The sequence below is a fragment of the Malania oleifera genome, chromosome 5 (assembly GCF_029873635.1).
Source record: "Malania oleifera isolate guangnan ecotype guangnan chromosome 5, ASM2987363v1, whole genome shotgun sequence".
Classification (NCBI taxonomy): Eukaryota; Viridiplantae; Streptophyta; class Magnoliopsida; order Santalales; family Ximeniaceae; genus Malania; species Malania oleifera.
Window position 1 is genome coordinate 58,757,148 of NC_080421.1, and position 23,862 is coordinate 58,781,009.

The 23,862-nt window shown below is 35.1% G+C and overlaps 1 protein-coding gene across 1 annotated transcript in view; it reads right to left on the reverse strand.

The window, feature by feature from the left end:
• The window catches only part of LOC131155981 (uncharacterized), a 67,095-nt gene that overhangs the window by 992 nt on the left and 42,241 nt on the right, over nucleotides 1-23,862 (reverse strand). The window contains exons 4-5 of the mRNA XM_058109435.1: nucleotides 13,373-13,719; nucleotides 3,448-3,602 (exon numbers count right to left, since the gene is read on the reverse strand). Coding sequence (XP_057965418.1) covers nucleotides 3,448-3,602; nucleotides 13,373-13,719 — 502 coding nt within the window. The remainder of the gene's footprint in view (nucleotides 1-3,447; nucleotides 3,603-13,372; nucleotides 13,720-23,862) is intronic.

Below are 23,862 nucleotides of genomic sequence, written 5' to 3' on the forward strand. Positions count from 1 at the left end.
GTCAAAGTGGGCAAAGATTACATATTATTGTTAGCTACAGTCAAATGGAAACAAAAAAGGCAATGGTTTCAGAAGGGATGATGTTTGTCCTCCTTCAGCAAGCTAAAAGCATAAGGTGCGACTGTGTAAATATTTATTTAAAATTAAAACTACAAAATATATAAGACCTATAGCTGGAGCCAAGTGCGCCCATGCTATTAAATGAGGGGTGAAAGCTGAAATTTGAACAATTTTTTTCATTTTGTTCCTCTTCCGCTGACAGTAAACCAATCTGAGCCTGCAAAACCATTTTTTAATTTGTAGTCTTACGTTTCTATACAATATATGATGACTATTTTAAACGCATGGCAAGGGTGTCTCAAACTGTCAAAGAATAAGCCTTAAAAACCCATCAAATTACAAATCTAGAATTAGATATAATAGCACTTGAACTTTGTTGCTAGGTTGAAAATTTTGCACTCCAAGAAGTCAACTGATGGTGGCCAAAAAATTTTCAGAGTATTGTCATTGTAGATGAGCATGAGTATCTTTTTTAAGGGCCACAGAAAAAACAAACACGCAGAGCAGGTGGTTTGTAAAGCTTCTTTTGTTACAAAAAAATAAAAAATCAGTATGTATATGGGCAAAAAGTTATGGTGTTGAACAAAACATATGCAACTGTGATGATAATGATGGTTTGCTACTGTCTGTCAATTTACTAGAAGGAAGGGACAAGGCATGTACTATTTTATATTTGGAAAAATAATCTGAAGGTTAGAAGTCATTTCTTTTTAATTTTGCAGCTGGTTCTGTTTCTTTCAAAGGAGTGAATGAAAAAATTGTGGTGGCTTAAAAAAAAATGCAGTTCTGGGATGATGTGGCTTAAAAAAAAATGCAGTTCTGGGATGATGAGAAACCCCAACCATCTTTGGCAAGCAGGTAAACCCTGAGGCGCATCCAAGTTGCCCCCTCCCCATGTGCTTGGCAAATCTTGGAACAAATCCGGCCAGCATGGCCCTGATGGGGCATTGGTAGAGCGGTAAGTGGGCACCCAATAATAAGGGAAGTCACTCAAGTTTTTTCCCCGTTTGTCATTATTTTAAAATAATATATTAAATAATACCCAGTTCAGGAAAATATTTTCCAGAATGACGCTGACATAATCTAACCGCTTGGTCCAACAAGATTTAAACAAATCTTGTTGGACCAAGCAACAAGATTTGCCATGCGTCAGCATCGGCTTATTTCCCAAGAAAAACTCGCTGGATGGTCCAGCGAGATTTGCTTGCCACGCGTCTACACACGATTGGACAGACCGTTTAAATCTCGCTGGATGGTCCAACAAGATTTATTGCCCTTCAACTCCTCCTTGCCTGCTCTCCCTAAACCCATTTAATGACCTAATTAATTCTAAACTTATGAATGCATTAATGACGTTATTCGGATATTGACACCCTTTCACCCTCCATTTATCCTAAATAAGTTAATCAATTAATTATTATTTTTTAAAATATCACTCATTTATTGTATCCAAATTTGTTATGTTCAAAATTTTTCATTAATGCATTCAATGCTATTATATTTTCAAAGATTTTGTTATTGAGTGCTTGTCCAGCTGTGGCTTTCGTGAATTTTTTATTTTATAAGGCATTACTGCATTTTCACTCATTCCATTTTTGTTTTATTTTTAGTTTTTTTATTTAATTAATTGATTTTAATTCTATTTTTCCCAATTACTTGTTCAGCTTTTGTTGCCTGATGAATTGGATCATGTGACATGTTTCAATACAAATCCAAATTTAAGATTCAAAAATTTTGTATTATCAAGCATGCTCTAAAATATTTTAAAATTTAATATACTTTTATATCACATTTCATTAGAATCTATACGAATCAAATCTAGATTCCAGATTTTATGTTTTCAAATGCAAAGCTTTAATATATTCAATAATTATTCAAGATGCTAGATTTGAAAAATTACTATTTTATTTAATATTAAAATAGTTCTTACTAAATGTATTCATTTTCATAAAAAATTAAAAAAATACAATTGATACTCTGAAAAATACTATGACAATCTATGGTCCCTTCTTGTACAATAAGTTACAAACTTAGGTCACGTTTGGTTGTCATACAAGAAGTCATGTTGTTACTATAAAGTCAATAACAATATAAAACATTTTACGGAGATGTCTATTGTTTCCTTATTACATGTTGAATTAAAATAATTAGGAATATATAAGGAATAATTGTCCTCTTCATTTCCAAAATTTAAACTATATTCTATCTCATTCCAATGAATAGAAATTCGATAGAATCAAACAAGCCCTCAGCCTTTCATTTTATATATGTACATATATATTTTAATTTTCTCACTTGCAATAAAGTAAAAATCAAAAAACAAAAAAAATAAAACAAATATGGAATGAGTGAAAATGCAGTCATGCCTTATAAAATGAAAATTTCATAAAAGCCACAGCTGCCTAATAAAATGAAAAATTCACAAAAGCCACAGCTGGACATGCACCAAGTAACAAAATCTTTGAAAATATAATAGCATTGAATGCATTAATGAAAAATTTTGAACATAACAAATTTGGATACAATAAATGAGTGATATTTCAAAAAATAATAATTAATTGATTAATTTATTTAGGATAAAGGGAGGGTGAGAGAGTGTCAATATCCGAATAACGTGTCATCATTAATGCATTCATAAGTTTAGAACTAATTAGGTCATTAAGGTTAGGGAGAGCAGGCAAGGAGGAGTTGAAGGGCACCAAATCTCGCTGGACCCTCCAGCGAGATTTAAACGGTCTGCCCAATCGTGTGTTGACACGTGACAAGCAAAACTTGTTGGACCATCCAGTGAAATTTTCTTGGGAAATAAACCGATGCTGACGCGTGGCAAATCTCGTTGCTTGGTTCAGAGCAAAATTTGTTTAAATCTCGCTGAACCAAGCAGCGAGATTTCGTCAGCGTCATTCTAAGAAATATTTTTCCGGACAAGGTATTATTTAATATATTATTTTAAAATAATGACAAACTGGGAAAAAACTCAAAGTCACTCCCCATCTTTTATTCTCCGGTGCTGCTAGTGCAACAGAAATGGGTTCTCATATTTGAATGCACTTCCAAATTCTTGTTCCAAACTGGGAAAAAAAGCGAATATGAGATGATTTAATTTCAAGTGCTTTAAAAAAGTAATATTGGACATGGAAATAAAATGCCCACTTGCATTTTATTTTTTTGGGAATAACAACTTTCAAGAACAACTAGCTATATTTGTCTCATTATGCAAATTCTTTAGAAATAAGGTGAGTCAATATTCCAGTCAAAATTCTGCATAGCATTATCCAACACCATGGGCGCAGATTCTGAATACCGTTAACATATTAGAAAAATAAATTCTTAAAGCAATGAGTTAATTTGGATATATATTACTAGAACACCTGAACTATTTATTACCTGGAAATCATGTACTTGCTTTTGTTGTTCAGCTTGCAACCTACCAATTGCACTTAGAAACTCCCCAACTGTAGATTCTATACGCTCATTAAGTGCTTCTGCGAGAGCCCTACCCAAGAAAAATGCATCCAGAATGCTCCTACTCTCATTTTCACCTGCAATATCTAGTATATCAATTGGCTAATATTACAAAGGAAGAACTCAAAGAAGAACATAACTGAAAATTTTATTTCTTCAATCAAATATTTCAATTTGCACAAAATCAACAATAATTTTCAGCAATACACATTCATAAACTTAAGAAAAGTTTTCACTATTCTGTCTTATCCTTTTTTTTTGGGTGGGCCATGTATCAAAACAAAACAGAAACTCCAAGTACGCACTAGGTGTGGAAATTGAAACTATGAAACTGTAAAATTGTGAGAAAAAGAGAAACAAAAAAAAAAAAAAAAAAAACCAATAAGCAAGTATTAAGAAGTCATCCTGAAATAAATTGTAACGGGCTAGACTGCAAGCATAACCTTTTTTGGGAAAACAAGTATCATCAAGATTTATATTTTAAAGACTCAATTGAGGCGCATTGAGGCTCTCCTCAAGGCAAGGCCTGCCTGAAATGTCTTGAGGCTCCATCTAAAATACCAAATCCCAAAAAGGCTAACACATCAGATGTTGGGGCTCACACATTTGAACAAAAGGCATGCCTTTTGCGCCTTTCTAGTTGAGTTGTGCGCATTTTGGGTGTGTGATTCTCAAGTTAGATTTGGCTAGAATTTTTAACTTCATGTTTATATAAATGTCATAATACAAGTAGATTTCTAAAACTTTTGAACCTCAACTTTTCCAAAATAAGTGAGTTGTCTCTTAGATCTTGAAAATAATTTGAAGTTTGTGATGTTACAGCTATATCTCGTCATCGTTTACGTATTGAAGTCCAGTGAACAGCTATTTTGAATGGCCAACAAGTAATTTGCAAAGTATATTTGATTTTTTTTTTTTTAACATTATATTCGTGACTTTCTTAATTTTTTCTTTATTTTTAAAATACATGTAATTTATTTACAAATTTTGATCTAAAAATAAAATTCTCAAAAGGCTTACACCCCAACGCCATAGAGCTTATGCCTTGCCTCTTAATCTTAAGGCTTAAAACTCCTTGCCTTATGTCTTCGCCTTTTAAAACATTGATTAAGACTATATGTGAAATATGTACGACTACTAATGTGTCTCTCAGGAAGCTCTTGAGGATCTAATTTTAAGCAATCCCCAAGAGTAAGAGTAACCATTTAGCTATTAAATTGCAACAATAAAATTGATCTTTTAAAATGTTCACTTCATAATTAACAAAAGCATGAAGCAAGAGCAAGAGAAACCCAATCTTAAGAGCCTTCCTTTATCACCCAAATCTTTTATGCTCCAGTGAGTTTTACAAGAGCCTAAGCTTGCTTTTATGCGTGACTATCAATCGTATTGGTTTCTATACCATTACAACATTTATGATTATAATTTATAACTTTTCCGTTGCAAGTAAGGGCAGGCATTAACATAATACATGAAGAAATGCGACTAGGTGAAACCCAAAACCAGTTGTTCCAACTAATCAGTTTGAGGTTTTTAAGGGCACGGTTCAATTGCCTAATTAAAAGGGTTCAATTATTAATATAAAAGCATTAAACCTTTTTAACGTGCCATCTGCAGCTTACAAAAGTAAACTGGCCAGTCAATACTCAGTTAAGTGGGCACAGTTGTGCAGGAGCTTCACTCAATAATGGCAATTAAGATTATATCTACATTGTGTGGCTGGTTTCTAGGTTTGTTGATTTGTTTTGGAATATATTGTCAAATATTTTGTGAATGGCTGAATGAATTGGCCATGAGTTTTGTGTATTATATATAGACTTTACAAGAATGTTATACATAAAAAGTAAATAAGGTTTGGCATGATTCTAACCCTATACAAGTAAACTATAATTTGTCAAGCCCTATACATGTAAACTAAATATATGTTAATTGTACAAAATAATGAATTGAAATATAAGGAAATAAATGTGGGCTGAAGAAAGGAAAGAAATCTTTTGCTTTTCTATTTGCTGTTCCATTGACAGCCCCCCTCAAATTGATGCGGGTTGATCAACAAGCATCAATTTGCTACTTAGGAAGCAATGTCAATGATGAGTGAGAGCCTTGGTGAAGATATCCGCAATTTGTAATTCATTGGAAATGTGTGAAAGAGTGATAACACGAGCTTCAAATGTTTCATGGATAGAGTGACAATCGACTTCAATATGCTTCATGTGCTCATGATCGGATTGGTCATGATCTGGATAACACTCGTATTATCGACAGGTAGATGTGTAGGATTGGTCTTAGAAAAATCTAGCTCAGCAAGCAAGCCTCAAAGCCAAATAATTTCAAAACAAGCAAGAGACATCGCCCGGTATTTAGATTCCATCGATGACTTAGAAACTCTGTCTTGCTTCTTACTCTTCCAAGAGATCAATGCATCACCTAAGAACACACACCAACCAATGATGGAGCGACATGTATCCGCACAACCAGCCCAACCAGCATTGCTATAAGCAACAAGGCAAGTAGAATTGCCTGCCGGGAAGAATAAACCACAGCAGAAGTGCCCTGAACATAGCGTATGATCTAACGAACAGCAACCAAATGAAGATGACGAGGAGTCTGAAGAAACTGGTTGACTTGCTCTAAAGCAAAAGAAATGTCTGGTCTAGTAATGGTGAGATAGACAAGACTACCCACCAACTTTCGGTATAAACTGGGATCAGCAAGTAAATCACCCTACTCTTTGCGAAGCTTGACATTTAATTCCATGGGAGTATCAACAGAAGTACCCTTCAGAAGGCTAGCTATGGCCACCAAGTCACTAGCATACTTAAGTTGATTAAGTGAAATACCTGAGGGACTTCGATTCACCTCAAGACCAAGAAAATATGTGAGAGACCCAAGATCATTCATATGAAAGGACTCTGAGAGATGACTCTTGAGCTAAGCAAGTAAAGAAAAATCGGAACCAGTACTCACAATATCATCAACATAAACCAAAAGAACAACAATACCCATGTCTGATTTCTAAAGAAACAATGAAGTGTCATACTTGCTATGCTTGAATGAAAATTGTAATAAAGTGGAGCGGAATTTATCAAACCAAGCCCTCGGAGCTTCTTTGAGACCAAAAAGAGAACGACGAAGCTTACACACGTGAAGTCAGAGAGGGAAACCAGCCCAAGGGTGGCTTCATATAAATACATTCTTTAAGATCGCCGTGAAGAAAAACATTCTTGACATCCATCTGATGTAGTGGCCACTCACTGGAAGCAGCGATAGCTAGATTTGTACGACCTGTCCGAGGGTACAGACACTCGAGAAGAGCGACATACCAAAGGCTCTGGAGGTGCTGCAACTAACTAAATCTGGAGCGTGGTAGGGTTAGATATCGAATGAGCCACCGGAAGAGACTGTGAGCGGGGGTGCCGCATATACACAATACCTGGTTTAAAACGAGAACTAACTGGATAAGGATCCGAGAACTGCTCCTCAAAGGAGGGGAGAATCACAGTAGGAGAGGATGGTATAGAGGACACAAAAAAGAAATGTTGATTTTCAAAGAAAATAACATTCCTAGAAATACTTGTACGGTGTAATGTAGGATCATAGCAAACAAATCCCTTTTGACACACATTGTATCCCAAGAATGCACATCGAACAAATTGAGCAGATAATTTATGTCGCTCATGAGGAGGTAAATGAACAAAACATACACAACCAAAGGTACAGAGGCTATCGTAACTAGGTTGCTTGGCAAATAAATGGAAATAGGGAGACTCCATTAGTAGGGCTTGAGAAGGTAAACGATTAATCACGTAAGTAGCAATTTTCAGAGCCTCAAACCAGAACAAGGATGGAACAGAGGATTCCAACATGAGAGTACGGACCACATCTAGGAGATGACGATTTTTCTGTTTGACTACTCCATTATGTTGGGGAGTGGCAAGACATGAACGATGAATAAAGCCTATAGAAGCCAAAAATTCCTGGAACTCAGTAGACATATATTCACCACCAGAATCTGTGCGTAATGTCTTAATAAAAGCAGAAAATTGATAGTCAACATTCGCTAAAAACTCAGTAAAAGAACGAAAAATCTTAGCTTTAGAGTGAAGAAAGTAGACCCAAGTAAATATGCTATGATCTTCAATGAAAGTCGCATAATATTTAAATTTTTCATGTGAACTAACCGAAGAAGGTCCCCAAACATCACTATGGATAATCTCAAAACATTGAGAAGCTCTACTACCATGCAAAGGGAAGCGAAGAGTTTTTCTTTTACCAAGTTTGCGAGAGGCACACTCAAGAGATAAAGAAGAACGTTCTTTATTACCAAGTAAACCAGAGTTCAATACATGAGATAAGATCTGAGTATTGGGATGGCCTAAACGACGATGCCACACCATACTAAGATCTGAAACATTATTACAAGCAAAAGACTTAATAGAAGAAACTGGAGAACGTGCTGAAACAGACAAAAGTAGTGGAAACAAGCGCCCCACTCTAGGTCTCTTCGCGATCGGCTCCCCCATTACCTGGTCCTACACAACACAACCATTACCAGAAAAATTAACAGCACAATTGTTATCAACTAATTGATCAACAGAAATAAGATTCATAGAAAGCTGAGGAGCAAGAAACACATTAGTGAACTTAGAAAAGGCATATCCAACAGCAACTATTGGCAAAGAACTGCCATTGGCAGTCTGAATAGCAGATTGACCAGCGTAGGGCCGAAAATGACACAAGGTAGTGGGATTATTTGTCATGTGATTCAAGGCACCTGAGTCCACATACTAGAGATTAATAGAATTGTTACCTTGGAGCCCCATTGCTGATAATGCTAAAATTAGCATCTATTGCACCATTTCGGGTGTGCAATAATTTGTTGGAGGAGGTGCAGAAGCAGAGAAATCAATTGAAGAAGAGCCAAGAGCTGCACACATCATTGAGGGGGGGTACACTAACAGAAGTCTAGAATGCCTAGGCCTGACGATTCTGCAAGTGAATACGACATTCTTTGATAATGTGACCCTTCTTCTTGCATTAAGAGTAGAATTTCTTGGAACAATTAGAAGCGATATGTCCAAATTCTTTGCAGCAAAAACACTGCAAATTGCTAGAATGCGCAGGTGGTCATCGTCGTTGAGCAACATAAGCCATAGGAACAGGCCCGGAACTACCATGAGATTGTGCTAGAGTAACTAGAGTACTAAGTAGTTGTTCTTCACAAAGTCACTCACAAAACAAACATCCAGAGAAGGAACACGAGAGCAATTTAGCAGAGACGAGCGAACATATTCATATTCAGGGCGTAGTTTCATAAGAAACTGATCACAACGACTAGTCTCATGAAGACATTGAATAATGGGAAGAGAAGCCACAAGAACATCCGCAGTAAACAGATCATAATATTCATTCCAAAGAGTCGGAAACCCTGAATAATAGTCTTGGATGGAACGATTGTCATGTTGAAACATGGCAATTGCATGCTTCTACTGAAAACGATGGGCACCATTATCTTGATGATATATAGTTTTTAAATAAGTCCACATGGATTTAGCGGTGCGATAAGGTCGCAAGTTGGGGACAATATGTGGCTAAACCAAACCAAGAAGTCAAGACATAATTTGAGCATCAAGCACAGCCCATGAAAGACAAGTTGCAGACTCCTTGGATTTATCAGGATTGGATGCACAATCCGTGCCATCAATATGACCCCAAAGATCTTTTCCCTTCAAGAAAAATTCAAACTGAAAAACCCACATAGAATAATTGTTTCCCGTAAACTTGGCACACACAGGTGCGGAGTCCATGCTAAATAATGGAGAAAATCGAGAAGCCCCAAAACAACAGACTGCACTGAAAGAAACAGACCACCAGAAAATCTAGAAGCCCAAAATAAACAACACAGTTACAAAAAAAAAAACCAAAAACAACCTCCATGCACTAAAAAATTAAATCTTGAACCAAAAAAATGCACTAAAAATTAAATCTTGAACCAAAAACCTGCTGTGCCGAGAAGATAAGAGCCAGAAACAGCAACAGAAAATTGTTGCCTGCTTGTTGAGAGAGACAAACAGCAACAAAAACTGGAGAAATAAGTGGCAAACCAGAAACCTGTTGTGCCTGCTTGCCGAAAGTCACAAACAGCAACAGAAAATTGTTGCCTGCTTGCTGAGAATCACAAGGACATAAGTTGGAGGAATAAATGGCAACCCAGAAACCTGCTGTGCTGACAGCCATGCAGCCACAGAAGTGCCAAAAGAACAGAGAAAAAATTCCAGAAGAGAAAACAAAACCCCAACAGCGATGAAATCAAGAAGACAAAAAATCGAAGGGGAAAAAAAAACCTAGCAGTCGGCTGGCTCTGATACCATATCAAATATTTTGTGAATGACCGAATAAATTGGCCTTGAGTTCTGTATATTATATATAGACTTTACAAGAATGTTATACATGGAAAGTAAATAAGGTCTGACATGATTCTAGCCCTATACAAGTAAACTATAATCTATCAAGCCCTATACATGCAAACTAAATATATGCTAACTGTAAAAAATAATGAATTGAAATAAAAGGAAATAAATGTGGGCTGAAGAAAGGAAAGAAATCTTTTACATTGCTATTTGCTGTTCCGTTGACATATATTTTGATCCTTAAAAAGGAAATTGTTTGTAAGAATTCAGAACATGAAGAAAAAGAAAATTTGTAAGGAAATGTGGAAATGCATAAAATACTACTACATAAACAAAGAGTTGTCCCTGGGCCACAAGGGTCAGGCTCCCTGATTTGCAAGGGTAGGAGGAGGGTCGCTACAGTGTACGCAGTTTTAACCCTGCTTTCATGCAGAAAGACTGTTTCTTTGGATTCAAACCAGTGCGCAACTGATCACAAAGGAGCAACCTTAGCGTTGATTCAATACTGCCCTCATTACTACATAAATACAAGAAGAGAAAAAACTATCAAGAGTCAAAGATAAAGGCGGGATGAAAGCTGAGGCTGCAAAACTCTGGTGACTCTTCTCTAGGCTAAATGATGATTGTGATATTTGTAGTCAATAATGTAGGTTTCTTGAATCATACACAAATCAGGAAAATTCCAACTCACTGTGTACTCTTCAAAAATAATGGGAGAGTTTCAAGACCTATCCTTTGGAACAATGCAGAATATAAAAGCACTTGTTTTTATTGGCCAAAGATATTGCATTCGCCTAGCTCCACCTCAACAAATTTGCTCTCATACTAGAGTACATGAAACTCAGCATGTACTTACACTTCTTTCAATCTATGGTAAGCAAATCCTTCTCTGGCCTAAAGAGATGCTCTAAACCCTCTTCAGCATCCTTAGTGTCACTGTTCGCACCACCAATAGTATGCCAATCTCGACTTCACTCAGTGTCATCCAAGCCTTCTGAAGATTTCTAACAACATTGCTAACAAAAACAGCCAAAATATGGTTGTTAAATTACAATGTGGATCATAGGATCGTCACAATCTAGATTTAGGTAACCGATCCAAACCACATATGGAATTGGAATTAGGTAGGATTGTGGAGCAATCATAACGAGGTTAATAGAATCATAGTATAGCAATTCCACTTGGGATCCTACTGGTCCTATTTCTTCAACAGAATATGGCTCTTTTTCTTGTTTCTAGGATTTAAAACAAAAGGCTCAATGGACTATTTAAGGCTGCCTGAATTCGGGCCAATTGGCCCAATTGCATTCAAATTAGGGTGCAGAAGCTGCCTGGAGATTGATGTGATTGACTGCTGCAGCAACTTCCAAATTGAAACACGTATGTCTTCTTCATTTCATCAAGCACGTCTGATTGTCAAAGACTATCATCAGAGCAGCAGTAAGCATATCATCTTCGTCCTCTTCTCCTTACTAGTTCACTTCTCATTTCCTCTTCTTCCTCTTTTCTTCCTTCCCCCCTTCAATTCTCCTTGTTCTTCCCTTAAGCAATTTTTTCTTTTACTTGGTAGATAACTATAACAGTGAGTTGTTCCCTTTCATTTTTCCTTTAGAACTATTTCTCTTCGGCATAAAGTAATCAATAGAAAATTCAGCTTACAAGAGAAGGTTAGGATGCTAATGCTAGTACTAGAGTTTCTCATGAGACCGTAGAAATTATTTTTGTAGAGTTCTCCCTTTTTCTTTCTCTATATTAAGCATAAAGTGAGGGATAGGCCTCAAGTTTATCTTTGGAGGATCTTGGGGTAAGGAAGCATTCTTTCTAGTTGGTTTCGCTTCTCTTTTTGCCTTATCATGTGTCATATCAATGTTTTAAAAGGTGAAGGCACAAGGCAAGCCATTTTAACCTTGAGAGGTGAGGCATAAGCCTTAAGACATTATGGCATAAGTCTTTAAGAGAACTAAGAAAAAATTAAGAAAATTACAAATATGTAAACAAAAATAAAATATAATTTGTAAACTACTTGTTGGCTATTTGAAGCTAACTTCAATTCATTAAGTCATGCCAATAGATAGCTATAATAACATTACAAAACTCAACTTATTTTCAAGATCTCACATGCAACTCTCAATTATTTTGGAAAGGATGAGTTTCAAGTGCTTCAAAAATCATCTCATATTATGACATTTCTTTCATATAAACATGCAGTTAGAATTTCCTAGCCAAATCTAACTTGAGATTCACACATCCAAAGCCTCAACTAAAAAGGCTCAAAAGGCATGCCTTTTATATAAATGCGTAAGCCTAATGCGCTGATCCTTTTAGTATTTGGTATTTAGATTGAACCTCTAGGTGTTTTAGGCATCCCTCATCTTAAGGGGAGCCTTAATTGAGCCTTTTAAAACATTGCATCATAATAAGCCTATTTCCTTGTTCTTGATTCTTCATAAGGATTGTATTTCTCGGAATTTCCACTTTTATAGGAATCTTAATGATAGGGAGGCAACTTTACATCTTACTTTGTCAGATTCTTTCTTTCTTTCTCACAAAGATGAATTTAGGATTTCAACTTTAGATGTCTCCAGTGTGTTTTCTTGTTAATCTTTTTATTCTCATTTGATTTTCTCCTCTAACTTTTTTCCTCTCATTAATCATTAGTGAAAGCCAAGGTTCTGGCCTTCTACGGCTACGGCTTGCACAAGTGACCATTCTTTATCGAACTAACACCAACAATCTGCTATAGATTAAAAGACTTAGCAAGGCTTTGTCTCTTAATGGGCATTTGATGTGTTATGCTAGTTATGAGACTCATGCTCACCTGTTTTTCATTCCTTTGTGGCTCAGAATTTATGGAGTAATCTTTTTGGATTGTTTGGTGAATGCTTGACATGCCCAAGCTTTTTGGAAGCCTTTTTTTTTATTCCTTTTAGAATTTTTGGGAAGCATATGCAAGAATTATGGAAGTGGGTAGTTTTCACTGTTTTCTGGTGGTCTAGTAGGAGAGGAATGCTTGCATTTCTCATAAACTCTTTTTGGGACATAATCATCTTGTTTGCATCGATGTGGGTTTTCTCTTCCGTTAGTTTTAGGGGTTTTTTGTTTCTCAGCGATTGGATGGCTTACCCTTATCTTTCTGTATGCAATTTTGGTTTTTTCCATTTAATTTTGTTTAGGATAAAACCTTTTCTTCCATGTACATACCACCTTCACTTAACAAAGTTTCTTTCTTCTAGAAACCAAACAGGACAAGTTATGAACCAAAGAGGACCAAAAACTGCTGCCCATGCTCAAAATTTTCGCGAAGTCTAAGTAAAACTAATCAGAAAGGCACACAAACACTTATTGCGGGACACCCACATCATTCAATTGCAGGAATCTCAAGACTTAAAAGATAGAATTGAGAAATCAAATAAGAAAAAGGTAGAGAAAAACGGTACCAAGCGGAGGGCCTCCGCCCGGTGAGGAGCTGCTATTGCAGAACACCTGAATTCTTGGGAACCCTCCTTTAGCAAATTTGAGAACTCTGGGTTTGTGATCTGGGCCGCACCGAGTATGGTCTTGACCGGTAGGGTTTACACCTGGGCACACCGGGTATGACCAACCGCTGCTTTTCTGGGTTTTGAATTGAAGAGAAGTGGAAGAGGGTCGGCAAGCAGAAAACATACTCATCTCTCTGCCTCTCAATAACACTTCTCGCAAAATGAATTGAGAGCAGGATTTGCAGAATGGCAGGACTAAGCTCCGGAGTCCAATCCCACCATCCACCGTTCTACCGCTTGTTTCTCTTTTTAAGTTTTTTAAAAATTAAAAATGTATATAAAATAAATTAAAAATTAATATTTGATTTGACTATCACATTAAATGTCAGCACATAATTTTTAAAAATTAAAAAAATTATTGTTATTTGATTTATATTGTTATAAAAATTCAATTAAATTAAAAAATATAATCATACACTTAAGCATATTTTTGCTTATAACAAAATACATAATATATTTTAGATACATGTGTTTTAATTCTCTCCCTGAAAATATTATCATAAATTTTTAAAAATCACAAAGTTTTATTATTATTATTATTATTATTATTATTATTATTATTATAGTTATACTTTTATAATGGTAATTATTTTTTCAAAAAAATAAAAACATATTAGAGACATAGTATGTGTACATGTGTAACGACCAGGAGAATTTTAACTATTTAAAATAATAAGAAAGATAATAAAAGGAAAAGGAGAAATAGAGGAAAGGAAAAGAAAAACAATTAAAAAAATTAAAAAGGGTAACAAGCAAGTGCTCGTCGACGAGCAGGATTTTCTCATCGACAAGAAATCTTGTGAGTTTCGTCGCCAAGTATGCATGTCTCGTCAACGAGGATTAACCGAGAGGGTTTGGGCCGTTCTAAAACTCGCCGACGAGCTCACGGTCTTGTCGACAAGTATTCTTCAGTGGTTCGTCAACGAGTGCTATCTTCTCGTCGACGAGTCCACGTGGCAAAGACGAGTATATAAAGATCTAAGGTTACTTTCTTGCGAAAGAAACTAATTTTCCTTCAGCTTTCTCTCTCTAAACCCATCTCTCTCCCTTCTCTCTAAGAATCCGACCCGAATTCGGCCAGAATCGACGATCAGAAGTTGCTACGGTATTTTAGGGAAAATTCTCTACACATCTAGCGGATCAATTTCCTAAACTAAGCTTTTTGGGAAACGCTCCTAAATTGAGGTAAGGGTTGAAATTCTTAGTTTTGGGTTTTTATGAGTTTATGTAAGGTTTATAAGTTGAGAAAATGTAGAAATAATAACTTATTTGGGGTTTATTTAATTAACTTAGGGTTTTTGAACTAGGGTCCGGGTGAGCATCACAGGCATCAATTTGGGATACCTGTTGGTGTAGTTCAAGGATTTAGGTAAGGGGAAAATTTATATATTAAATTAGGTTTTCATATATTAAATGGAAATGGATTATGATATATATATATATATATATATATATATATATATATGTATGTGTGTATGTATATATGTTTTTCATGTGGGTATAAAATGTCAACCGTGTAAATAATGTTTTCCTAAGCTTAGGGCTGATTATTTAGTTATGTATATGTGAAAATGAATTGATGAAAGTGAATAATATTTTTAGGATAATTATGTAAGAAATGAAGGTATATTTTCAGTATATAAACATTGAATGTTGGTTAACTTATTTTATAAGCAATGTATGAATTTTACGGCAAAATTTTGTGGCATGAGTAGATGATAATGTAGTGTAAACATATGTTATATATATGAGATGTGGGCTGTGTAAGAAATGCATTGATTATAAAATGTTATAAGGATTATGTTGCTTGTGTTAGATAATGTAACAATGTATTCAATGATAGCTAAAAGGAGTTGTAGACTAATTGATAACAGTTAAAAGAAGCTGTGTTAGTAGATTCTAACGTATATCTATGTTGACTAACTGAAGGAGCTGTAGTACAAATGAATGAAATGAAAATGAAATGTAATGGAAATGTGAATGAAATGGTTATGAAATATGGAAATGTGAACGATGTAAAATGTGAAAGGTTACGTAAAGTGAAATGTTATGAAATACTGAAGTTATGAACATGAACAGTTATGGATGGTTAAATAACGACAAACAAAATAATGTACTAAAATATTATCAATATTTATGCAAGTAAAACATGTTACATTAGGGTGGGGCAAACTCTTTGCCTGAGGGCTTGCTGAGAAAGGCGAGTGCACTAGTAGTATCAGATGTGGCAATAGGCTACATAACGCACTAGGGCATAGGGAAACTATTTGTGTGGGTGGGTAGATTTTCTTATTCTCGGGGTCTTCACTGGTAAACTTTGTATGAACTGTGTGAGTACGAGATTAATCTGTCACTTGAGGGCTTACTGAGTAAGGTGAGTGCCCTGGTATGCTTCAGTTGTGACTTTTGGGTTGCCTAATGTATCAGAGTAGAGGGGTGCTACTTGTATGGGCAGGTCATCACCCCTATCCTTAGGTAATCTCGTGGGTAAAAACTTTGCATGTGTTTGAATAGGATCAGGAAATGTTTTCAGGAATTTATGTTAATGGTTTGCAAATGATATTAAAATGTTGATTATAATCTCATGTTGGTCACACGTTGTTTTAATATATATTGTTTCTTCCTTTACTGAGATGTGTCTCACCTGAATACAAATTTATCTTTTTCAAGACCTCCGCTAGATCGAGCTTAAAAAGCTCAAGGTTGTTAGTATTTCTACGGTTATAGATAAAGAAAGGGTATAAACATTTTAATGATATTCTAGGATGTATATAAGTTATGTTTTATGTTTTTATGTTTTAAGTCTTCTGGATTTTATGGATGGTTGTGGAACATACTGATGTTTATCACACAGTTGACTTATACTCAATAAGTTGTACTTTAAACCATCAACCAGTAAAACATCATCTATAATTAGTGATGAATCGTTACCAACTTTACCTACACTTGTGATCCTTCCCTTAGCATTATCCCCAAAAGTGGAAAATTCTCCGTCCTTGGGTGTGATGGATGTAAACTTAGCTTTATCCCCGGTCATGTGACGTGAACATCCACTATCTATATACCATATGTCTTTTGAGGAGGATGATTTTAAGCATATCTGCAAGACATAATCAGATAGCTACTTTTGGTACCCAGATTTTCTTAGGTCCATGGGGTTGGCACTTGATTCTCCTTTGACTTTCTAGACTTTCTTAATTTTGACATCTTTGTTTTTAAAAGGACAGTCAAACTTAATATGACCTAACCTTTTACATTTAAAACATGTAACATTTTTATAAGAGTCTTTAGTTGGAACATAAGCTGTTGACTCTCTTATGAAATATCCTTTGTAAAGATGTCTTTGTTCTATGTTATCCTTTCCATTATAACCAAGACCTTCCTTTTCTAGGGAGTTTCTTTGAATTCCAAGGAGTTTTTCAAAATTAGTTTGTCCTTCTGTAAACTTACCAATAATCTTAGATTTATCTTTCAAAATCTTTTCTAACTTTTCAATTTTCAATTACTTGTCTTTTATGAGGGATGCATGAGATTCATATGAGGGATGCATGAGATTCATTTTGACTTTCTACTAACCTTGAAAGTTCGCTAACCTTACTTTTCAAATCAGAAATTTTTTTAGTTTTCTTCTCAAGCATTTTAATAGTGTACAAATATTCTTGTTTCATTTCATTATATGAAAGCATGTCATTCTCATTTTCGGAGTCATTGGAATAATAAGAAGATGATGAGAATGATGATTGTACCTCAAGGTCATCATATGCCATTAGACATAGATTTGCAATCTCATCATCACTAGATTCAGATTCTAAACTACTTGTGTTATGCATATCCCAACCAGCTTTTAGTGCCTTCTTCTTTTTCTTGGAGGCTTTCATTAGTTTGGGACACTCGGGCTTGATGTGTCCAACCTCTCTGTAGTTGTAGCAAGTTGGTGGATCTTCCTTCTTTTTCTTCATGCTTGACTCTCCTCTTTCTGATTTTGAGTTCTGGAATTTTCTATTGAACCTATTCTTCTTCTTCAAGAACTTCCCGAACTTCTTTGTTAGCAAAGTCATGTCGTCTTCTGTATCAGAATCACTTCCTTCACTAAAGTTGTTTGATGATGCCTTAAGAGCGGTAATTTTCTTTGCCTTATTCTACTCACTTTTCCTCTCATTTATGGCTAGTTCATAGGTCATGAGCAATCCAATTAATTCATCCACAGACATCTCCTTTAGATTTCTTCCTTCTGCTATTGCAGTAGCTTTAGCTTCCCACACTGGAGGCAGTCCCCTAAGGAATTTCCTGATCAAGTCATAAGTAGGGTAAGATTTCACAAGGGCAATTAAATAGTTTGTGATGTGTGTGAATCTAGTGTACATGGATTGAATAGATTCATCAACAGTCATTTTAAATGCCTCGTATTCACTAGTGAGCATGTCTATCCTACTATCTTTTACTTCCTTAGTACCTTTATGTGACCTCTAATTTTTCCCAAATTTCTTTAGCAGAGTTACAGGCTATCACCCTATTAAATTCATTTACATCTAATGCATAGAAAAGTAAGTTCATCGCAGTAGCATTTATTTGTACAGATTTCCAGATTTACTCATCTTCAGTTTAAGGTACATTTACCTTATCAATTACTTTCATGGGAACATGATTTCCTTTAGTAACTATTTCCATACCTTCCAATCTACATTTAACAGGTATATGATCATCCTACATTTCCAATAGGTGTAATTTACACCACAGAAAATTGGTGATCTAGCGTACGAGTGTCCTTCACCAAATGGAGTTACACCAATGTGTGCCATGTGATTGTTTTACAAAAATAATGATTAAGTCTATGTAAACCCGCTCTAATACCAAATGTGAATTTCGGTGTTATCCCAAGAGGGGGGGTGAATTGGGTATTTTAAAAATTAAGTCCTTTAGGTTCTAATTTTGAAAACAATCAATTACAAAGTTCCAGGCTACTAATTACTACCTCAATCAAAATTTTTTTTAATTAATCAACCCAATGAGTAATTTTATGTGTGTCTTTATCAAGCATACAATATTACCCAATTATTCAAACATACACCAATTGATCAACATATACGCAATATGATTATGCGGAATTTAAATAGGGATAAGGGTAACGGAGATGCAAACTCAATTTTACGAGGTTTGGCCTACCCCAGCCTATGTCCTCACCTTAAGTAACCCACTCAAAGATTCAACTAAATAATCTGCTCCTTTAATTGGGACGGAGCTTCCCTTACAACCTGGTGCTTACAAGAGGCATAGCTTCCTCCTCAGTCCCAGTTCACAACCCAAACCGTGTATACAAAATGGAATTACAATTTCTGCAATAACTCAAATGCTTCTACACAAAGCTAGTGAGTACAAGATAAATCCTAACACATAATCATATGATAAATGCTTGAAGCTCAATGTGTATGTACCAATATGATCTTTATATTAAGAATGACATGCTTCACAAATCTACCCATTAATTAATATCTCTCAAATATATTTTTTTTTATAAATAAATTTTTTGGAGAACTTAGGGTTTTATTTTCGAATACTTTATATAAGAATATAAAACAAGATCCTTTTAAAATACATGGATCTACATTCTCACTATCAAATATTTAGCAAGATTAAATCTTTGAATACAATATGACTTTAAATATTCCAAAGACTTAAACTCTATATTTAAAAGATATTCCTCAAGAATATATATTTAGATGCTCTGAGAATTTTCAATCAAATAGTTTTCACAATAACCAAATGTCAAATCTTTAAATGAAAGTATAAACTTGAATATCACAAATATTCAACCTTTTAGCAAAAATCCTTTCTCAAATAAAACTTATCAAGTAATGACACACGAATTTTGCTTGTCAATAAAAATAGTAGATATATGAGTAAGAGAGATAAAAAAATCTTTGAAATATATATATTGATGCCACAAACAATCACTAGTTTATCAAACCTCAATCACCGAGGATCTCTTGCAAGATATGTAGATTTAAATCCCTTTGAAAAAGTTCAGTTGATTTGCTCAAAGAGTATGAGTGCAGTAGAGTATTGGCAAAATCTTTTGAGTGGAGGCTCACTTAGTACAAGATCACAGGATTAGTTTCTCTAACGTGTGTCTCCTAGTGTCTTTAGGGTTTAGAGTGTGTTTAAATAAAGTTCTCGCTCTCAAATTGAATCTTGACCATCAAATCATTTAAAAATAAGGGTTTTACATCCGTGTTCGCACTAAAAACACGTTTAGCGTCCCGACCTTCGTCAACGAGTGGGCAAGTTCGTCGACAAGTGTATAACACTCATTCGTCGACGAGTATATAACACTCTATTGACTCTACGAGTCCAATCCTTTTTTGATAATGACAAATCACTTGCTATTTGATCTATGCATGGAGTTTGTGAACAAGAACTACATGAACTATATTAAGCATGCACGGAAGGATAACAAGTCATGGAAGCCTTCAAGTAAAGCTACCAAATCTTGGCAAGATCCATGGAACTCAAAGAGTATGAGAATCAAGATGTAAGCGAAAAAGTTCAAGAACAGCTTGGGAATGGGTATTTAGAAATTATGTACTTACATTGTCGTATGATTTAATTTGAGGCTCAACATAACTTAAGATGATTTTAGGATTCATGCATTTCATGTACATCATTAGGGAACTTCCATGGACTTAGAAATGTTTTTAAATCATGGAAAATTTGTTTTATAAAAGACCCAAGAAAAGGAGCAAAGCAGATAATTAAACTAGAAAAGAAAAATTGAGAAAAGGGGACTTCGGCAGCCTGAACTCAACCTCAGTCGCCTGAAGATTAAGTTCAGTAGCCTGAAAAATATGGGAAACACAGAACCTGGCAGAGACTCTTCGGTCACTTGACCCTAGAACCTCAGGCGCCTGAACCCACTTCAGGAGCCTGAACTTACCTCCTTAGGTGCCTGACCTTGTATTCCAACTTGATTTTTCAAAGGCTTAAGGTACTTCGGTCGCTTGGGCTTTCGACCTCAGGCGCCTGAACTTGCGGGAAACTTAAAAACTTGTTTTTTATTAAACAAACTCATGAGCTATTTCATTGATCCAATGGCTAAGATCAATCTTAAGGGTAAGATATTATATATACTGAATATCTAAACCCTAGAATGAGGCTAAGACACACAACAAGAGAAGAACACATCGTATTGCAAGATTGTAGAAAAAAACTTGAGCTGATTGTCAGCACGTCACTCTACATTCATTGTCTTTGGGCAAATCTATTCTAAAAATCAAAGGGCATTCATTCATTCAACTGTACTTCAATATAGTATTGAGGTTTGATCTTTCAAGTTTTTATTCTTAAGAAATTTTCATCTCATCTCATTACGTGCTCTTGATTATTATTAGAAAAGTTTTGATCTTGAGTATGCATATTCGTATAAAAATTAATTTTTGAAAAGATCATTACTTGAGAAAGTTTATTTAACTTGGTTGATTGATTTTTGATTCAAGAGTACATACATATATATATAATATTGAAAAACCTATTTTGATTAAAAGGTTGATCTTGAAAGTACCTATACATATATAGATTCATTCTAAATAAGATCATTACTTGATTTAAGTTGTGTGATTGATTGAAAGGTTTGATTCAAGTGTGTGTTTTCTAAAGGAACTATATTTTAGATATATTAACGTTTGATTAAATATCCTTGGTACTTATAACTATATATTCTATTGAGGGATAAATATACTTAGTTTGTGATAACTTTGTGATTTTGATTGATTTAATATTCAAGACAAAGTTTTTCTTAACAAGTTCACTTCAAATATATTTGTGCATTTTTGCAAAGTGAACCAAGAACCCTAGTATACTCCAAAAACATTTTAAATATATCTTTACTTGGGAGTTTTGGTTAAATAAGAGATTTGTGTGTTGAAGCATATCATACATAAAACGATTGTATCGTTTTCATACATTCATGAGCTTCAAGTTATATCATATGTTAATGTATTAGGAAATTGAATTGTACTCACAAGCTTTTGTTAGAAGCATTGTTTTGAGTGTTATTTTTCAAATCTTATTGTATACACGGTTCGGTGTGTGAGGAGAGAGTTGTATCTCTTGTAAGCAACGGAGTAGGAGAGAGCTGTGCCTCTTGTAAGCAGCGGATTGTAAGGGAAGCTCCGTCCCAATTTAAGGAGTAGGGATTTAGTGAATCCTTGAGTGGTTGCTCAAGGCGAGGACGTAGGCCAAGTCGGCTAAACCTCGTAAAACTGTGTTTGTCTTCTCTCTTCCCTTTACTCTTTATTTTTAGCACTGTATTTAAATTGTGTATGTTGCACACATAGGTTGGATAGTCTTACACTTAAGTAATTGAGTAACAAGAATTTATTGGTAAATATATAAGAAGGGTTTAACCTGTAAATAAGTGTCAAAGATTTTTTAAATACCCAATTTACCCCCCCTCTTGGGATTACACCTGATTCAACATTTGGTATCAGAGTGGGTTTATATAGACTTAATAGTTAATTTGTAAAATGATCACATGACACACATTGTTGTAACTCCATTCGGTGAGGGACACTCATCCACTAGACCACCCATTTTCTACGGTGTAAATTACACCTATTGGAAACGTAGGATGAATATATATATACTGAACGTAGATTGGAAGGTTTGGAAAATAGTGACTAAGGGAAATCACATTCCCATGAAAGTAATTGATAAGATTAATGTACCTAAAACTGAAGATGAATATACTGAAGAGGATTGGAAGTCAGTTCAAATCAATGCCACTGCCATGAACTTACTTTTCTGTGCATTAGATGTCAATGAATTTAATAGGGTAATGGCATGTAACTCAGCTAAAGAAATTTGGGAAAAATTAGAAGTTACATATGAAGGCACTAAGGAAGTCAAGGATGGTAGGATAGATATGCTCACTAGTGAATATGAAGCATTTAAAATGATGGTTGATGAATCCATACAATCCATGTACACTAAATTCACACACATCATTAACTCTTTAAATGCTTTTAGAAAAACTTACCCTACTTATGAGTTGATCAGGAAAATACTCAGGGGATTACCTCCAGTATGGGAAGCGAAAGCTACGACAATAGTAGAAGGGAGAAATCTCAAGGAGATATCAGTGGACGAACTCATTAGATCACTCATCACCTATGAGCTGGCTATAAACGAGAGGAAAAATGAGCAAAGCAAAGCTAAGAAGGTCACTGCACTTAAGGCATCATCAAGCTATTCAAGTGAAGGAAGCGATTCCGAAACGGATGATGACATGGCCTTGCTAACAAAGAAGTTCGAGAAATTCTTGAAAAAGAACAAAAAGTTCAATAGAAAATTCCGGAACTCTAAATCGGAAAGAGGAGAGCAAAGCATGAAGAAGAAGAAGGATGATCCACCAACATGCTACAACTGCCGAGAAGTTGGACACATCAAGCCTAAGTGCCCTAAGCTCATAAAAGCTTCAAAGAAAAAGAAGAAAGCGATGAAAGTTGGCTGGGATACACACAGTACTAGTGGTTCAGAATCTGAATCCAACAACGACGAAGTTGCCAAACTGTGTCTAATGCCACATGATGACCTTGAGGTACAATCATCTTTTTCATCATCTTCATACTATTCTAGTGAATCTGAAAATGAAAATGATATGATTTCATATGATGAACTGAAACAAGAATACCTGTACATTATTAAAATGCTTGAGAAGAAAATAAAGAAAATTTCTGAGTTGAGAAGCAAAGTCAAAGAACTTTCAAATCTAATTGAACACCAAAATGAATCTCATGCATCTTTTACAAAAGATAAAGATTTGAAAATTGAGGAGTTAGAAGAGGACTTGAAAGATAAATATGAAATTATCTGTAAATTTATTGAAGGACAAAACAGTTTTGAAAAGCTCTTAGGATCTCAAAGAAATTTCCTAGAAAAAGAAGGGCTCGGTTTTAATGGTAAAGAAAATATAAAGAAAAGACATCTTTACATGGGGTATTTTACAAAAGAATCAAAGGCGTATGTTCCAACTAAGAATCATTATAGAAATACTACATGTTTTAGATGTAGAAGGTTGGGTCACATACAATTCGACTGTCCTTTCAAAAATAAAGATGTAAAAATAAAGAAAGTATGGAAGGTCAAAGGTCAATCTAGCATTAACCCTCCTGGACCCAAGACAATCTGGGTACCAAAGCTAGTTGTTTAATAGTGCTTTGCAAATTTGCTTAAGATCAGCATCCTCAAAAGATAGAAGGTATATGGATAGCGGATGCTCACGCCACATGACCGGGGATAAAGCCAAATTTACATCCATCATACCTAAGGATGAAGAGTTTGTTACTTTTGGAGATAATGCTAAGAGAAGGATCACAGGTGTCGGTAAAGTCGAT